Here is a 15,886-nt window from a genome sequence, read left to right as displayed (position 1 = left end):
ACAGCTTACATCAACGGAGGTCAGCTGCCCACTCTGTTCACGTAGCAGGGCAACGCAAATCCCCAGAGAGTGACTAAGATTTGCGAGTGATACAGAACCATCGGCGACCATTGAATGATTTCGGGCCCGCGAGCAAGGCTGCGAATGGATGTTTATGCAAAACATCCCTACGGGCACATTCGCCATCCAGCGGGGGGGGCGGGCGTTCATGAGGGCAGCGAGTGGCATTAGTTGGCTCGCGAAGAACCGAAATTCGCTGCTTTGCGAGTCAACCAGAATGACCTCCTGGATGTGTAATATACACAGGTGCACGCCAGTAATTGTGTATTTTTAATATTGCATGACTAATTCTCTGCATCCATGTGACACTCACTGTCTCAGCTTCTTAACTAACGGACAATTATTTTCTCCCCAGAATAAATGATCCAGATGACCAGACAGGTAATGTATACACAATGTTTCATCTATATGACTACAAATCGCTGTGCTTTTTGAATGTAAGGACTTGTACTCGCGGGTATTGGAAACAAAATGAGTTTAAAGTGTAAAGAAGACACAGAACTTAGTCCATGTGTTAATGGAGAGTAAAGTCTGTATGAATCCTAGTGCACGGTGTAATTCATGACTGATAATGCTAAAGAAGAAACTAGAAATATAATAAATATCTGTAAATATAACCCACAGAAAATAGGCAGAGCTAAAACTTTGCGAACTGCATCATTCCAGCTCAGTCTCCTCCCCACGGACGTGCTTAATGTGGCATTACAATCAGGCTCAGTCTGAATTGGTTCTCGGACCCCCATTTCTAAAATAACAAACTGTACTGTCCCCTCCAAAGCAGATTCCCCCAGACACCCGAGTTGTATTGTTATCTTAGGGGAATTTCCAGTGCTTGTAATAAATGCTTGGGTATCACTTTTCGTTCCCCTTTGAATGCTCCAGAGTTCCTTAAAGGATACCAGAAAATGGTACAGAGGAGAAACATTGTCATGTAGCGCAGTGAAAACACACTCACATTAAACATCTAAATGTACAGAATATAAAATATTGCACAATAATTAGCCCCCTAAACTCTACTGGAATAACATAGAATGCAAGCACAAAATGTCTATAAGCAAGGGTTCCAGATACCCCCTTCTACTTCACGGCTTACAAGATAAAAGATCCCACGAGTATATCTGGAAGTCTCTATGCTGACGCGTTTCACCTTTTTCAAGAGTGCCATTGGCTCTTTCATTTTGATCAAAATCTCATACTGAAGACTGAACACAAATGAAAGGAATACAGATTGAAAACACGATAAGGTTCTGTTTTTGAAACCCACCTGGACAACATTATGTGTACGAGTAAGTACAGAATCAGGGTGGAAGAAATGGACCACACACTGCTTAAAGTAACATTATATGTGCTATAATCGCACAGTGTTTGTGTCACATTATAAGATCTGCCCAAAGGCTTGAAGGAAATGGGGAAGTAAGAATAAAAATAATAGTTCAAAATCCAGGCTCCACCACCTGTACGGACCTTTAAAAGGAAGTGTTTATGAGGGAAATGTTGGGTTATTTTATTTTACACCCTCCATTGCACACCAGTGATCTGTGGACTTTGCTCAATACATACAATCATTTGCTGATGACACTGAATTAAAAGCAGATAAATGTGCATGAAAGCCAGTTAGAAAGGAAAAAAAATCGCTAGTAGAATTAATTTTATTTATACACAAAATGCTGTTAAAAAATACAGTGATACCAGCCGGTACAAAGAACAAAACATACATTAAATAAAACATCTAGTTGCTATACCATTGCCACCCAAACTAAGCTGAGTGTAATACTTGTTTATGGCTTCAAACCTTTGACGATAAAGTGCCAAAGATAATTGTTCTACCGTGTTTCCCCGATAATTAGACCTACCCCGATAATAAGCCCTACCCCAGATTTGGAACATTTGTCCAAAATAAGCCCTCCCCCGAAAATAAGACCTATGAAATTTCCCATAGATTTTTTTACAGTTGTTAAAGTGTAGCCCTGCTCAGCCCCGCTCAGCCCCGCTCAGCCCCGCTCACCTCGCCTGTACGGTAATACCGCGGCTCCCGTTCCCAGGGATACATTGCGGTAGGCGCGGTGTGACGTCACGCCGCGCACATCATGCCGCGCACAGCACGCGGCTGCTGAACAGTACAGCCTGTGCAGCACACAGCGCCGACGGATGTTTTGGGGCCATCAATACCGTACCGTACGGAGTTCCGGTAAACAAACAGGTTTGGGGCCATCAAGAATGTGGAGGCATGTGGAAGATGGATGACTGGGTTCAATTTTGAGATGGTGGACTGGGGCATGTTTTAAAGGAGCAGTGGGGCATTTTTTTAAAGGAGCAGTGGGGCATTTTTTTAAAGGAGCAGTGGGGCATTTTTTTAAAGGAGCACTGGGGCATTTTTTAAAGGAGCACTGGGGCATTTTTTAAAATAAGCCCTTCCCCGAAAATAAGACCTATGGTCTTTTTTGAGTGAAAAAAATAAAATAAGACAGTGTCTTATTATCGGGGAAACACGGTATTATAATTAGCAGAAGGCAAATACTTCTTTGAGAGATACTGTGGCAGTGGCTCAGCTATTTATATGGGATGCAGTCAAAATCCCGACGGTCAAAATCCCGGCAGGGTCAAAATCCCGAATGGGTCAAAATACCGACAAGGACAAAATCCCGACATGGACAAAATCCCGACATTTAAAATCCTGACAGGGTCAAAATCCCGACATTTAAAATCCCGACAGGCTCAAAATCCCGAAAAATAGAATGTACAAGTGAAACAGTCTACATGCCTTTTGGTCGACAGGTGCGAGGTCGACATGGGTTTTTTCACTGCTTTTTGAACCGACATGTGCCGACAGGCGGTATTTCATGCCCTACCATACACTATGGCGTGGTGGGAGAATAAAATAGTGTGCCAAGCGCAGCGAGGCACCGCGCCCGAAGAATAGCGAGCGAAGCGAGCGATGCGAGGGGCTGCGGTTCACTTGCAACTGTGTCCATGTCGACTGTGTCGACATTCGGGTAAAAAAACAGTGAAAAAACCCATGTCGACCTCGCACCTGTCGACCGAAAGTCATATAGAATGGATTGCGCAGAAAGGAACACATAAAACTGATATTTTTGTATCTAGCTGTATCAATCTGGTCTCATCTTCCTGGCAGCTACTCTCTGGTCCAGTGCACTGATTGACAACTTAGCGGCTATGCTCGGTCCCTTTAGGCCCCATCCAGAAGTGCGATATGGGCACTTTTTTTGCAATTCCGATGCATTATTAAGACGGATTGCATAAAAAGTGACATGTGAGGTGCGTTCCCGTGTGTCGCCTTGCATAGCAGTTGTCGATCTGACAGGCTGCCACAAATATTTGTTGCAGCCTGTAGCCCCTGCTAGATCACATATGATACATTGTATGCAAAAGGTGCACATACGATACCTGGCCCTAGTGGAGAGGGGCCTTTACACTGTATAATGTGGCAGCATCTGTAGTAAACGTAGAATATACCACTGCTATTATTGTCAGAAATATGCCACTTGCCAAGAGGCATTGGGGCAGATGTATTAAGCCTTAACAAGAGATAAATGCAAGAGTGATAAAGAGAGATAACCGTCCAGCCAATCACCTGCCAACTGCCATGTTACAGGCTGTGTTTGAAAAAAGTCAGTAAGGAGCTGATTGGCTGGACATTTATCTCTCCTTATCACCCTTGAATTTATCTCTTGTTAAGGCTTAATACATCTGCCCCATTGTTCTATCTGTGATCTAGCTAATTCATTGAGAAAGGTCTGAAAATTATAGCTGACTGGAGGGGCAACATGTACACAAAGTGCAAAGTATATAAAAATGTACTTTTAATTCATACAGTATTTATTTGAAATGTATGTCTATGAACATCAGCAAAATAATAATAATGAAAGGAAGTGAAAAGCTTTCACGAGCAGGGCCCTCTTCCCTCACGGGCTTTTCCTTCTCTTACATCTTTGATCCTGTGGTTTCTGCCATGCTGATACTTATGTCAGTGTTGTCTTCTGTGCAGCCATGTTTATGTACCCTGTAATTGTCCTTTATTGTATTCAAGTGTAAGCGACAGTATGTACAAGGAGGTAGTGAATATATGTATGTATGTATGTATGTATGTATGAGGGAGACATTGTATATATGTACAGTATTTATGAAGGAGGCAGTACATGTATGTATGTATGTATGTATGTATGAGGGAGACATTGTATATATGTACAGTATTTATGAAGGAGGCAGTACATGTATGTATGTATGTATGTATGTATGAGGGAGACATTGTATATATGTACAGTATTTATGAAGGAGGCAGTGGATGTATGGATGTATGTATGTATGTACAGATGGGGCCGGGCTCTTCTTTGCTGGCGAATCGCCAGAACGTCACCGCTGGCGATCGGCCAGCAGCCTGGCTCAGCATCTGACTGAGATGCGTGTGTGTCTCACGCGCACGCGCAACTCAATCTCCGTCGGCGGGGCGATGGGAACCCTGTCCGTCTCCGCTTCAGGGATACGGACAGGGTTAGTGGGGGGTGCGGGCAGGCAGCGGGGACCCCGAGTGACCGCCGACAAGCCGGCGGTGACCCGGGGGAAGTGCGGGAAGCGGGACGTGCGTGCCTCTCGTGCGCGCGCGTCCCCTTCTCGCTATACAGATGGCGGCTGGCAGGGGATGGCGGCTGGAGTCGCCATCGCCATCCCCTGCAAAGATGTATGTATGTATGTGTGAGGGAGGCAGTACATGTATGTATGTGAGATCCCATTCCCACCCATCTGTCCTTCTGCTTGTATGTCTGTCCGTCAATGTCTCCATACGGTCCTCTGTTGGACCATCTATGCCTGACCCCTGTCTGACTCTCTTTTTCTTCATGTCTCTCCAACTCTCTCTCTCCTCAACTCTCCCTGCCTGACACTGTCTCACTCCCCAACACTGTCTCTCTCTGCCCAACACTCTCTCTCTCCCTCCTCAACACTGTCTCTTTCCCTTCCTGACTTTGTCTCTATCTTGCACTGTCTCTGTCTCTCACTCTCTCTCCCGCTCTCCTTCTCTCAGCCTGATTCTCTTTCGCCTACCTCTTTCTGTCTCCGTCCCTTATGCACACTCTCTCTCTCTTTCACTCACATCGCTCACTCTCTCCCTTGCTCCTCTCCCCACTCTGTTTCCTTGATGTCCTCTCTCTCTCACCACCCCATCTTTCTCTTAGTCTTACTCTTTTACTCTTACTCTCTTCTCGAACCCCTCTTCCCCTTACTCACTCCTCTATCTCTCTCTCCACCTGATACCCTCTTTGTGTCTCACTCCCCTCACTCTCTCTCCTGCCCTGGGGGCATTGTAATGGGGGGGCTTTAAATATTTTGCTATGGGGCCCTGAATGCCCATGCATATAAACCTATTATTGAGCATATTGAGCCTCTTTGCCTTTATACTATTTTGTGGGTACAATAATAGTCTTGAATATATGTATGCTATTATTGCTTGTTAGGTGTGTGTGTTGTTGCTATATTTTTGTTATAGACAATTGCAGTTAAGTTTTATTTTTTTAAGAGTGCCCCACCCAAGGAGTTTTGTTCCCTTTCTGCATTCTAGATACCCTACTGTGCATATGTTTTACTCATGGCGCATCTCCTGTACTGTACGATAAAAAGTCATTTATCCTGTAACTTTTTCTAAACTAGCTCCAATGGCAAACACTATGCGGAACATTGAAACAAGTGCGGCACAGTAGAAGAATCTAGTATTGACTATTGGCTGCAGAACGTGGTCTTTTTATATTTTGGATATTGAATGGAATGTTTAAATAATATAAATAAGTGGTCAGTAAAAGGTTAAACATAAATAAATACACAAACACAATAGAACCAGTACTGCACTTTCTAAGCTCACATTCTCCCACCTCATGGTAAGGCCCCTGTCTCTTCTTCTTGGTAGCTACTCTCTGGTCCAATGCACTGATTGAGGGCTCAGATCCACACACAAGGGAAACTTGATAGAAGAAGAGGAGGGGGTTTCAAGTCAACCATAAACCCCCGCTGCATATGCCTATGAGCTCATACATTTTCTATCCCACATAGACCAGTGCTGGATTTGTTCCCCTTGCTTGCTTTGGTATTTTCAAATGTCTAAAGGTGCCCATACACTGAGGCGATTTGGTCTGATTTTGGGCGATTGCGATCAAACGGCCCGTTAAATCGGCCCAAATCGCCTCTCCCTGACATTCAGTCGGGTCCGATGCATGGTCCCGTGCGTTGGACAGGCTGGCCGTCCAACCACCCATTCTGGGACCTCCCTCCAGGCAGCGAGGCGGGCGGGAAGCAGGGACGCATGCGATCCATCACAACGGATTGCATGTGTCCCTGCCCGGCGGCTGCATGGGTATCGGACGTCCGAACACTGCTGCGAGACGTTGCAGCAGTGAATGGGCACCTTAACATTTTCCAAGTAATTTGTATTCACACAAAAAGGGAACTATATGATAAATAGAGAAAATAATAGGCGCACCGGTGAGTCAGAAGACGTCTTAATCACTTCTTTGTTCTTTCTTCACATTCTTTTCATATTTAATATTTAGCTGATGTTTGTAGGTATACGCTTTACTAATTATTGACCATTTGAGTGCCAACGTTGAGTGAGAGATCGTCAGAATATCCGCTACAAATGCCGGCGCCGCTCACAGCGGCTGTTTGCTAAGTATAAATAAATACAGATACAGCCAGGTCAAATAATTGAAGTTTAGTTAAACATCGCACCAAAACAGTCGCTGTGAGTGGCGCTGCCATTTTTACTGGATATTTTGAGGATCTTTAACAGCAACGCTGGAACTCAAAGGGTTAATATAAGTTGATTATTAATATTCTTTGCACTTTTGGGCACCATGTATGATCAATATATTTTGTCTGTTGTATATTATTATGAAACGAATGAATGATATTATAAAATACTTGGAACAATAATTATTAGGAGGGCTCCTTGCTACCTGTTTATATAAATACCAATACAGAGGGCATCCACATTTTTGTCTTGCAATCCAGAGATCGTCCCTAACACTTCAAATTTAAAGTTATACCACATGGACGGTGTAATGGTTAGCATTACCGCCTCACAGCTTGCGTGGGTTTCCACCGGGTACTCCGGATTTCCAGATATTCCAGAATACAGGCCATATGCTGAGATAAGTATACAGCTCCCATTGTGGCATACAAGTGCTTTACATTAGCCGCAGTATAACCACTTGGTGACTGGAACCTCACTCCCATCCCTTATGGCGAAACCTTGTCTAGCAGTCAGTGCTAGGTGATTGTTTTGTAAAGCTGTGACTGTTGGTGTAAAAGATGCTTTAAAAAAATTGCAATAGGCAATGTAAACACATTATAGTAAACAGTCAAAGAGCCCAAGTCTTTTGTAAACAAGTCACAGCATATTGCAGCATATGAGATGCTAATCAAAGAAGAATCAAATGGATTTTTATTTTTTAATAAACATACAGGCAGCCAAAACAGAGTAGTAAATGTACATTATTTTTGTAAAACGATTAATTATCACAAAGTAATGTTGCTTTTAAATTACAATTTTAGTACTTTTATTTAATTAGCATTATTGGGTGTGATGCACAGTGCTATAGATTTAATTGCCCTTAAAGATTTCCCTGTATCATCATCATCAGCAGCTCAAATCATGTTCCAGGGCAAATGTCCCACCATAAATCAGATTTAGAGCAGGCATGTCCAACGTTGGCCCTCCAGATGTTGTGAAACTACACATCCCAGCATGCTTTGCCACAGTTTTGCTATTAGAGAATGCTAAAACTATTGCAAAGCAGGCTGGGATGTGTAACTTCAAAACATCTGGAGGGCCAATGTTGGACATGCCTGATTTAGAGTATTGTTTATGCTAATTTTATTATTTGGTTCTTTCGCTGGTAAACTAAACTGAGGTTTGTCACAAGATTGCGCCGAATGTCTGCTTAACGATCAGTCGCAGGGCTCTGTCCGTTTAACCACACGCTGACCGTAGCACAGCGCAAATTCATATATTACTTCTATTTCTTATGATTACGTTTCTGGTCTCCTGGATGCGCCTTATTTACTTCTGTTTTGGCAGCGAGTCTCCACTGTCCGTTATCTTGTTTTTTGATCACAGATATTTATTCTGCAGGAACAAAGAACCCATCTGTCAAATTCAACACAGAGAATGGAGGTATAAAGTTATTCATATGGACAATTTACTGTACTAATTACGTTAAGTCAACTTAGCTAAAACCTTTAGTTAACCATTGATATATACACTGCATATTTTCTATAAAGCTGGATGCAGGCAGTGGCGTAACACAAAAATGGGCTCCCCCTGCTAGAAAATTTAGGCGGCACCCTCCCAGGAAAGTTGAGACTCCCTCAGAAAAGTTAAGACCTTCCCAACCCTGCCTCACCCCTCCGCTTGCTGCCGCAGAGTCTCTGGCTGGGACCTGCAGATATACTTGTCTGCGGTTGCGGCGTCCCTCCTGCTGCTAATGAAAAAAGCCCCATACAAAATGGCAGACAGTTTATAGGAATGCTAGAGGAGGCCGCCCCGCCATCTTCCTGAATGTAGGAGAATGGTGCTGATGACGCCCAGGAGCATGCATTGTCAGTGGCATGGTGCATACACACTGGCTGATTTGAGCGGTTTGTCGTTCTGAACCGTTTGAATCGGTCAAATCATTCAAGATGTCATCTAGCGTGTACCCAGCTAAAAGTTCTTAACATTCTTAGTCTCTGTATATTTACAGTATAGTCCCATTAAATCAATTATTGCAATTACTGTATGCTTTCTTCTATGTCTCACTGATGGGAACATCCCATTCCTGCCCACAATCTGTATTCAGAAATTACTTAGCTGTGGGGGCAACTTGGGGGGTGGGGGGGGGGGGGGGGGGGGCAGATAACTACAAAGTTAAAAGTACAGGAGCTAGAGACCTAACAAAGTTGTTAATGGAACATTAAAATACAGGAATCAGTATGATAGCAAAAAAAAATAAGATAACAATAATTGCTATGACTTAAAATCTTATGCAGGGTACACACCAGAACGACAGGGGTCCAATCCCATCAATCTAGATCCAATCCCGACCGATTGTATGTAGATTGTAGGTAGATTGGGCCCTCTTTTGCCTGTTCTGATCCGATCCCGATCCGATGCGCGGTCCCACGGGTCGGTTGGTCGTTATTCAGATCCTACCTGCAGCAGGTAGGATCTGAAAACGACCATACACCCGGGTGCGGGTTGCGATCAGATCGGATGCGGTGCACATCGTGAGCGGGTCGGGCGACCACGCTCACGATGTGCATCCTGAGCGGGTCGCCCTGGTGTGTACCGGGCATAAGGATCCTCGTGCCTTATAAAATTCTCCCAACATGAGGGTTTAAAGGTTTGGGTGTAGGGAAACAGCGAGGCCACATCCCAAACATATTAGAGTTTATTTACAGAACTCCGGGGCGAGATAGAGGAAGACACTAAAAACCGTTTGTGTCGCACCAATTTTTTTTCAAACTTCATATTCTACAATTCATATTCTTATGAATGTTAATGAATCTTATGAATATCTTATATATATATATATATATATACTGTATATATATATATATATATATATATATATATATATATATATATATATCTTATCTTATCGTATTTAAACAAGATGTTGCTGCCCAAAGAGGTTATTTGGGATATCTACTACAATTCTTCATAAGTAAATGAATAGAAGTTACTGTGTATTTCATTGGTCAATCTGTGCAACACAAACAGACAACTTTATTTCTCCTAGCAAATGAGGTTCTTTCTGTGTCTGTGGTAGCCGCCTCTATTACTAATACATGTAATGTTCTCAATATTTATGTACAATTGGTATCTTTGTGTAGAGATTACTATAATACTATTATTTTTTCATTACTATTATTGCAGGAACAGCAAACGCTTTAATGACAAACAACGACGACGTGAGTTTCTTTACATTGTGTAGACAGTAGTAAATATGTAGTTTCTTTTAGACACTTTCTTATCTTTTTTAAGATTTATGTATAGTCCACCTATGCCCACGCCCCAGGCTTCTGCATCCATGCAGTGTACTGCTCATTCAGGGGCTTCTGTCACACTTCCTGTATGTCCTGAGCACTTGTGAGGCAGAGGAAGTGTGACATTGGGAGGAATCTAGTAATAAGGGAGTATAATGAAGTCTCTGGTGCATGTGCCAAGTAGACCACGGCACCAGTGGAATATTTATAATGGGCGAGGTGGGTGTGGTGCACAAGGGTCCGTGGGTCTGGAGGGCCCCACATCACTAACCCTGCAGCATAGCTGCCTACCCTCCTGAATTCTGCAGGAGACTCCCTGACATAGCAGCAATCTCCCTCTCTCCCTCATTAGTCTACCAATCTCCCTCATGCCACCTAGCCCACATTACACTGTTACATCATAGTTACCTCCCCTCCTGCATTCTGCAGGAGACTCCCTGACATAGCAGCAATCTCCCTCTCTCCCTCATTAGTCTAGCAATCTCCCTCATGTCACCTAGCGCACATTACATTGTTACATTTTGAGGAAAAAAGGAATGAGAGACAGATACATTTACATTGAATCTTCAGCGCCATTTCCCAGCACATTACCAAGTATAGTAGCTCTTACTAACTGCTTTGGGGCTCATCTAATTTGTATATAAGTCATTCCCAGATGTAGCAGTACACACCCACGCTTCTAGGTGCCATGTTCACAATCTATTTTCACAATCTCTCCATATATGGAACTAGCCACGCCCTTTGGTAGGAGCATGACACGGCTTCTCAATGGGGCGCTTTGCAAAATTCTATTACCAACTATAATCTCCCTGAAACTAGTTTTCAAAAGTAGGCAAGTATGCCCTGCACCCATTTTTTCAATACTTACCTCTCTGGAGTACCACGGCATCAGGAGTGACTCGGAGCACTAGGGGGTGAGCAGGTCTCTTGGAAAATGGAGTTGCTGACATTTTCCATCCATTTCACGCATCCTCAATAAGAAAAATAACCTGGAGATCTGCACACCTCCTAGTCCTCAGAGTCCCTGCTGCTACCTGTTAGAGAGGAGGAAGGTCCAACAGAGACGGGCTCCCTACTCTCCTAATATGCCCCTGCCCAGCAACATACCAGTCTGCTTTGCATGGCAGATCTCGTGGATAATGGCACTGCTAATTTCCCTTCTGTGTAGATATCTGAGAAAATGGTGCCAAAAGGCTGCCATTTTCCCAGTGATCTCTGCAGAGCCGACACAGGGGTAGGTATAGTCTATGGGTGTGGAGAGTGCAGTGTGGGCCTTGTGCACTGTACATTATGCACCCAGTATATATATGCCCATGGGTGCGGCACTATTCACATGCCACGTAATGGCTTTCATGCAGTTTTCCACATAAAATGGGCACAGAGACGCTATTGTGTTCTGTACCTGGCATGTGTTCTGCTAGAGAGGAAGTCATATCCCTAAATGCAAAGAAAGAAGAACAGTCACCAACAGTCCTGGCAGCATAGTTTAGGAGTCCAAAATTGAACATCTTGAATATCCTGAGGGTTGTACAGATCATAGAAGGGGTGGGTGTCCTTTTACTCTAGACCAGTGATTCTCACACTCAGTCCTCAGGACCCCACACAGTTCATGTTTTCCAGGTCACCCGACAGGTGCTTTCATTACTCACTGACACATTTTAAAAGGAGGAGGAGACCTGCAAAATGTGCACTGTGTGGGGTTCTGAGGTCCTGTGTATGAGGACCACTATCATACACAAATTCCAAGCTGAGATCCATTGTTGGAAAGTTAGGACCAATGCAGAAAATTGTGTCTGTCCTTTCCTGACACTTTTTTTTTAAATCTCTTTTTCAGGGTGAAATTAAATATGCACAAATTAATTTTAATAACACACCCTCTACCAAACTGCCAAACGAAGAACCGGTGGAAACACTATACAGTGGCGTGAAAAAGGCAAACCGATAATAACTCCAATGGAAGACCAGAGTACTGAAATGTCAGCAAACACAAGTGGACTCTTGGACTGTAACCATTGCATTTCACCTCCGAGGTTTGGAATGCTTCTAAAATAATCACAGAGGAAGGATGCCAAGTGTTCTGCTCAGGTCTCTACCTTATGTATGTTCTGTCACAATTTTATATTTTAATAACTATACCTATAGATTTCTGCGGGACAGGAGAGTGGACCAGTCTTCGACCCACACACACTTCATTCACAGTTAATACATTCAGAGGCCAGTTGATTTTACAAAAAAACCCACCTACATCAATATGCTAACAGCAAAGGGCGCTGGCAGTGCTTTGTCTAAGAGCTCTAACATTTTAATCAGGCATTGTTAAATTCCATTTCTAAGAACAGTAAAATAAGTGAGTAGTTTTTTTAAACATTTAAAATCAATTGTAAAAAATATATCTTTAATATATTTTTAATAACTTTGCACTACGGGCCTTATTCAGTTTTGTTAGCGAAGCAAAAAAGCAGGCAAATGAGCTAAACCATGCTGCACTGCAGGTGGGGCAACTGTAATTTGGTGTACACACCAGGACGATATGGCCCAAAACGAGCCAATTTAAATACAATCTCGACCGATTGTATGTAAATCGGCCATGTTTTGGGCCATTTCGCTGCCCTTTTGATGCGATCCCGATCCGATGCACAGCCCCCTGCTGCAGGTAGGATCTCAGAAATGACCACTGTAGTTGGCGGGGGTCGCTATCAGATCGCGATAAGATCAGGAGCATTTTTGTGGAATTGCAGTGTAAAAATAAAGCGGTTTGACATCTGTGGGCTACCTACAAAAGCACCTAGTATTTACCCTGCACAGAAACAATATAAATGTATTTACTTCCCTTATATGGCAAAATGGTTTGTCCCAATTTTTTGCTTTACTGAATCCGTCCCTAAATAGCCAGATACAGTATAATGCACCTTCTACAAATAGTTGTAAATCTTGAGTTGATGTTTACACAGTGATTGTACGATGTATTACTGAGAAGTTTATCAATGGGGGTAAGGTTTTTATCTTATGCTGATCACAATTTGCGCTTTAAGCATTCAAACCTAAAATCTCAAATTCCAGTTTTGGATTTATGTATTTAAGCACTCTGATGAAAAGTCCAGTCTATAAGGCTATATTTCCTTCCACTTACTGTCCTCAGACTGTACAAAAAGCAATCACAGAAAATGTAAATATACACATCTATTTACTGAAGTTTTGTTAGTGTAAATCTGGTGTAGCCATGGATGACATTTGGGCATTTGTTGAAAGGAATATGCAAAATTCTAAAACATCAAGGATGAAAGATCAAATGCAAATGACAGTGACAAATAAGAGAAATGGAAAGGACATTAAACGTGACCTCAGGACTTTATGGAAAGTTGGAACGTCAGTAGCGGTACAAATTGTCAATATACTGATTATTATCTGTGTCCATTTTATTATCAGAATATTATATAAATGTATTTATTGTATATTGATAGATGACTAAAATTGCAAGCAAATTAGATATGTTTTGAATTGTAAATGATTAAACAATCAATAGAAGAGTCCTTGATTATTAATCAGTAAGAAATTGTTTAAAAAAACAAACAATTATATGTGGATTTATTTTCAGCTACGTTTCACTGCCCGGCACTAATTAGTGCAGAAGTACCTACAGTTATTCACTATACAAATAAGATGAGAGAATGTGCAAATTACTATATGGCTAATTACGGCTTAAATTTCACAATTTGTTCCTTTCGCCATGTTTCGTAACATGGGTATAAAACAGAGAAAAGCATTACAAATCATCTTATTGTATCTCTATGAAGTTAAAGAACAATGATCTAATTGTTATAGTTTACTCAATTCAGAATACTGTATGATGTTATTTTTTTTATAATATGACCGATAATATACAGTACAATTTTCCCAATAGGCCTTCTATAAAATATACAGTATATACCCAAAAAGTAAATTGTATAACCCCCCCCCCCCCCCCTCAGCAATCTATTTTCAAACTATGAAGAGCCTTAAGTGTTAAAGTAGAAGGTGATAACGCAGTGGCCAATCAGCTTCCAACTGTCATTTTTCAAACCCAATCTAGGTGGATATTCAATCTTTCCCGCTATTTCCCCAACGCCTATTCAATGCTGCTGTTTCCGACAGCATTATAGTTGGATTCCGACAAAACAGATCAAACTTTAAATCTAATCGGATCTGTTTTGTCGGAAACGGCCAAAGATTGTCAAATTCAGGGAAGTTTTTAACAATCGGCAGCCTTTTTCGTCATCACGCTCACTTTTTGATACTTGAAAGATGGAACAAGTATCCGCCTGTCGAGTATCTGTTGAGCAGAGTGAAAACGGCCCAGTATTCCGACTGTTAGGAAGTTTCAACAGTTGGAATCCCAGCTTGAATACCCTCCCATAACTTGATAGTTAGTGCTGATTGGCTGCTGCATTATCACCGGCCACGTCACCAGGCTTAATAATTCAGCCCCTGCATGTAGTTGTGGGACAGCCATGGTAAAATGAACTAGCTAGTGGTGTTGGTACACGTCCATTATGAAGGCATTGCAATTCGAAAACTCAACAGTTCTAGCTCCTGAATGAGTAACCGTGTTGCCAATTGTAATGATACTGAAAAGACAACATTGATACAATGATACAGTTCTCGTAAAGCTTGACTGTACTCTGAACTTGTTTAATGTCAAGGTTTTTTTTAAAAAACTCTTTTGGTGCCAAGGGAATTTGTCAAAATAGATTTGAAAATTGCCAAGTAAACTTTTTTTCTTATTAACCCTTTGAGTGCCAACGTTGAGGTGGGCGATCCTCAAAATATCTTTTAAAAATGCCAGCGCCGCTCTCACTTCAATGAATCGACCTGGCTGTATTTGTATTTATTTATACTAAAAGAACAGCCGCTGTGAGCGACGCTGGCATTTCCGGCGGATATTTTGAGGATCGCTCACAGCAATGCCGGCAATCAAAGGGTTAAATAGGCTTCGGTACATTATGCCCAAACTCGACAATTGTTACTTGAAGGAATGGAGATGACTGCGTTTCAATGCTTTGTGTTACTAGAGCTGTATGGGATTAAAAGTGCCTTAATAAATATATTTTTGGATGTAATTCGTTCTATACTGCTTCTGTATGTGCTGTAATATACTCATTTTGATGCTATTTAAACAGATGTAAATTATTTAAGGTTTTCATTTAAAAATACTTGGATCTTGTCCCTTACCCTTTACACTGAGTAAGCTGCTTGCTATTCCTGAAAAATGTCCTGAAGTACATATTTGTTGCAAAACATTAAATTCTTGCTGTCCTGCCCAACATTTCCTGAATTTTATTAATTCATTTATTTTTTTCTACTTATCTCTTCGATCTTTTCTTTTTCTCAACTTCTTTCCTACTTCCCGCTCTTTCTCCTTCTTCTGCTGTCTCTCTGTCACCAGGGCCATTGTAAGGCTACACTGTACCCTAGGCAAAACTTGATTACTGCATCTCCCCCCCCCATCTCACCCATACTGCCACCAATACCCACTTTCCAACCCCTAAGTCTACTTGACACACATTCTGGAAACGCTTTTTAGGCTCCCAAAAAATTAGGTGGTCCTTCTAGCCCCACCTTGGGAAGGTGGGCAAGTTTCCTGCTTTCCCTGGAGGCTGCCCTTTGCCACCACAACAGAGTACAAAGGGGAGGGGGCAGCAAAGTAGGGAAGTATGCCTCAAGTGAAAGTATGGGGTTGAGGTCTTATAAGTTTTGCAGCAACCACCTGCATTAAGTACAAAAACAATCCTCATAGACATCCTTCATTTTTGATAGG

The 15,886-nt window shown here is 42.2% G+C and overlaps 1 protein-coding gene across 2 annotated transcripts in view; it reads left to right on the top strand.

Moving 5' to 3' along the window:
* The window catches only part of LOC146042250 (Fc receptor-like protein 5), a 78,823-nt gene extending 63,429 nt beyond the window's left edge, over window positions 1-15,394 (top strand). The window contains exons 9-12 of one of the 2 annotated variants that reach the window (XR_014463809.1): window positions 416-441; window positions 8,198-8,239; window positions 9,983-10,017; window positions 11,927-11,945. Coding sequence is in view for 1 of the 2 variants with exons in the window: in XM_083162176.1 (XP_083018302.1) it covers window positions 416-441; window positions 8,198-8,239; window positions 9,983-10,017; window positions 11,927-12,037 (214 nt within the window). In the remaining variant the exon portion in view is untranslated. Of the gene's footprint in view, window positions 1-415; window positions 442-8,197; window positions 8,240-9,982; window positions 10,018-11,926 lie in introns of both variants that reach the window. The other variant, XM_083162176.1, reaches the window with a different exon arrangement.
* Window positions 15,395-15,886: the final 492 nt, after the last annotated feature.

This window comes from Crinia signifera, chromosome 19 (genome assembly GCF_055691185.1).
Source record: "Crinia signifera chromosome 19, ASM5569118v1, whole genome shotgun sequence".
Classification (NCBI taxonomy): domain Eukaryota; kingdom Metazoa; phylum Chordata; class Amphibia; order Anura; family Myobatrachidae; genus Crinia; species Crinia signifera.
Note: the sequence above shows the minus strand (reverse complement) of the source record. Positions and strands in the feature narration are given on the sequence as shown.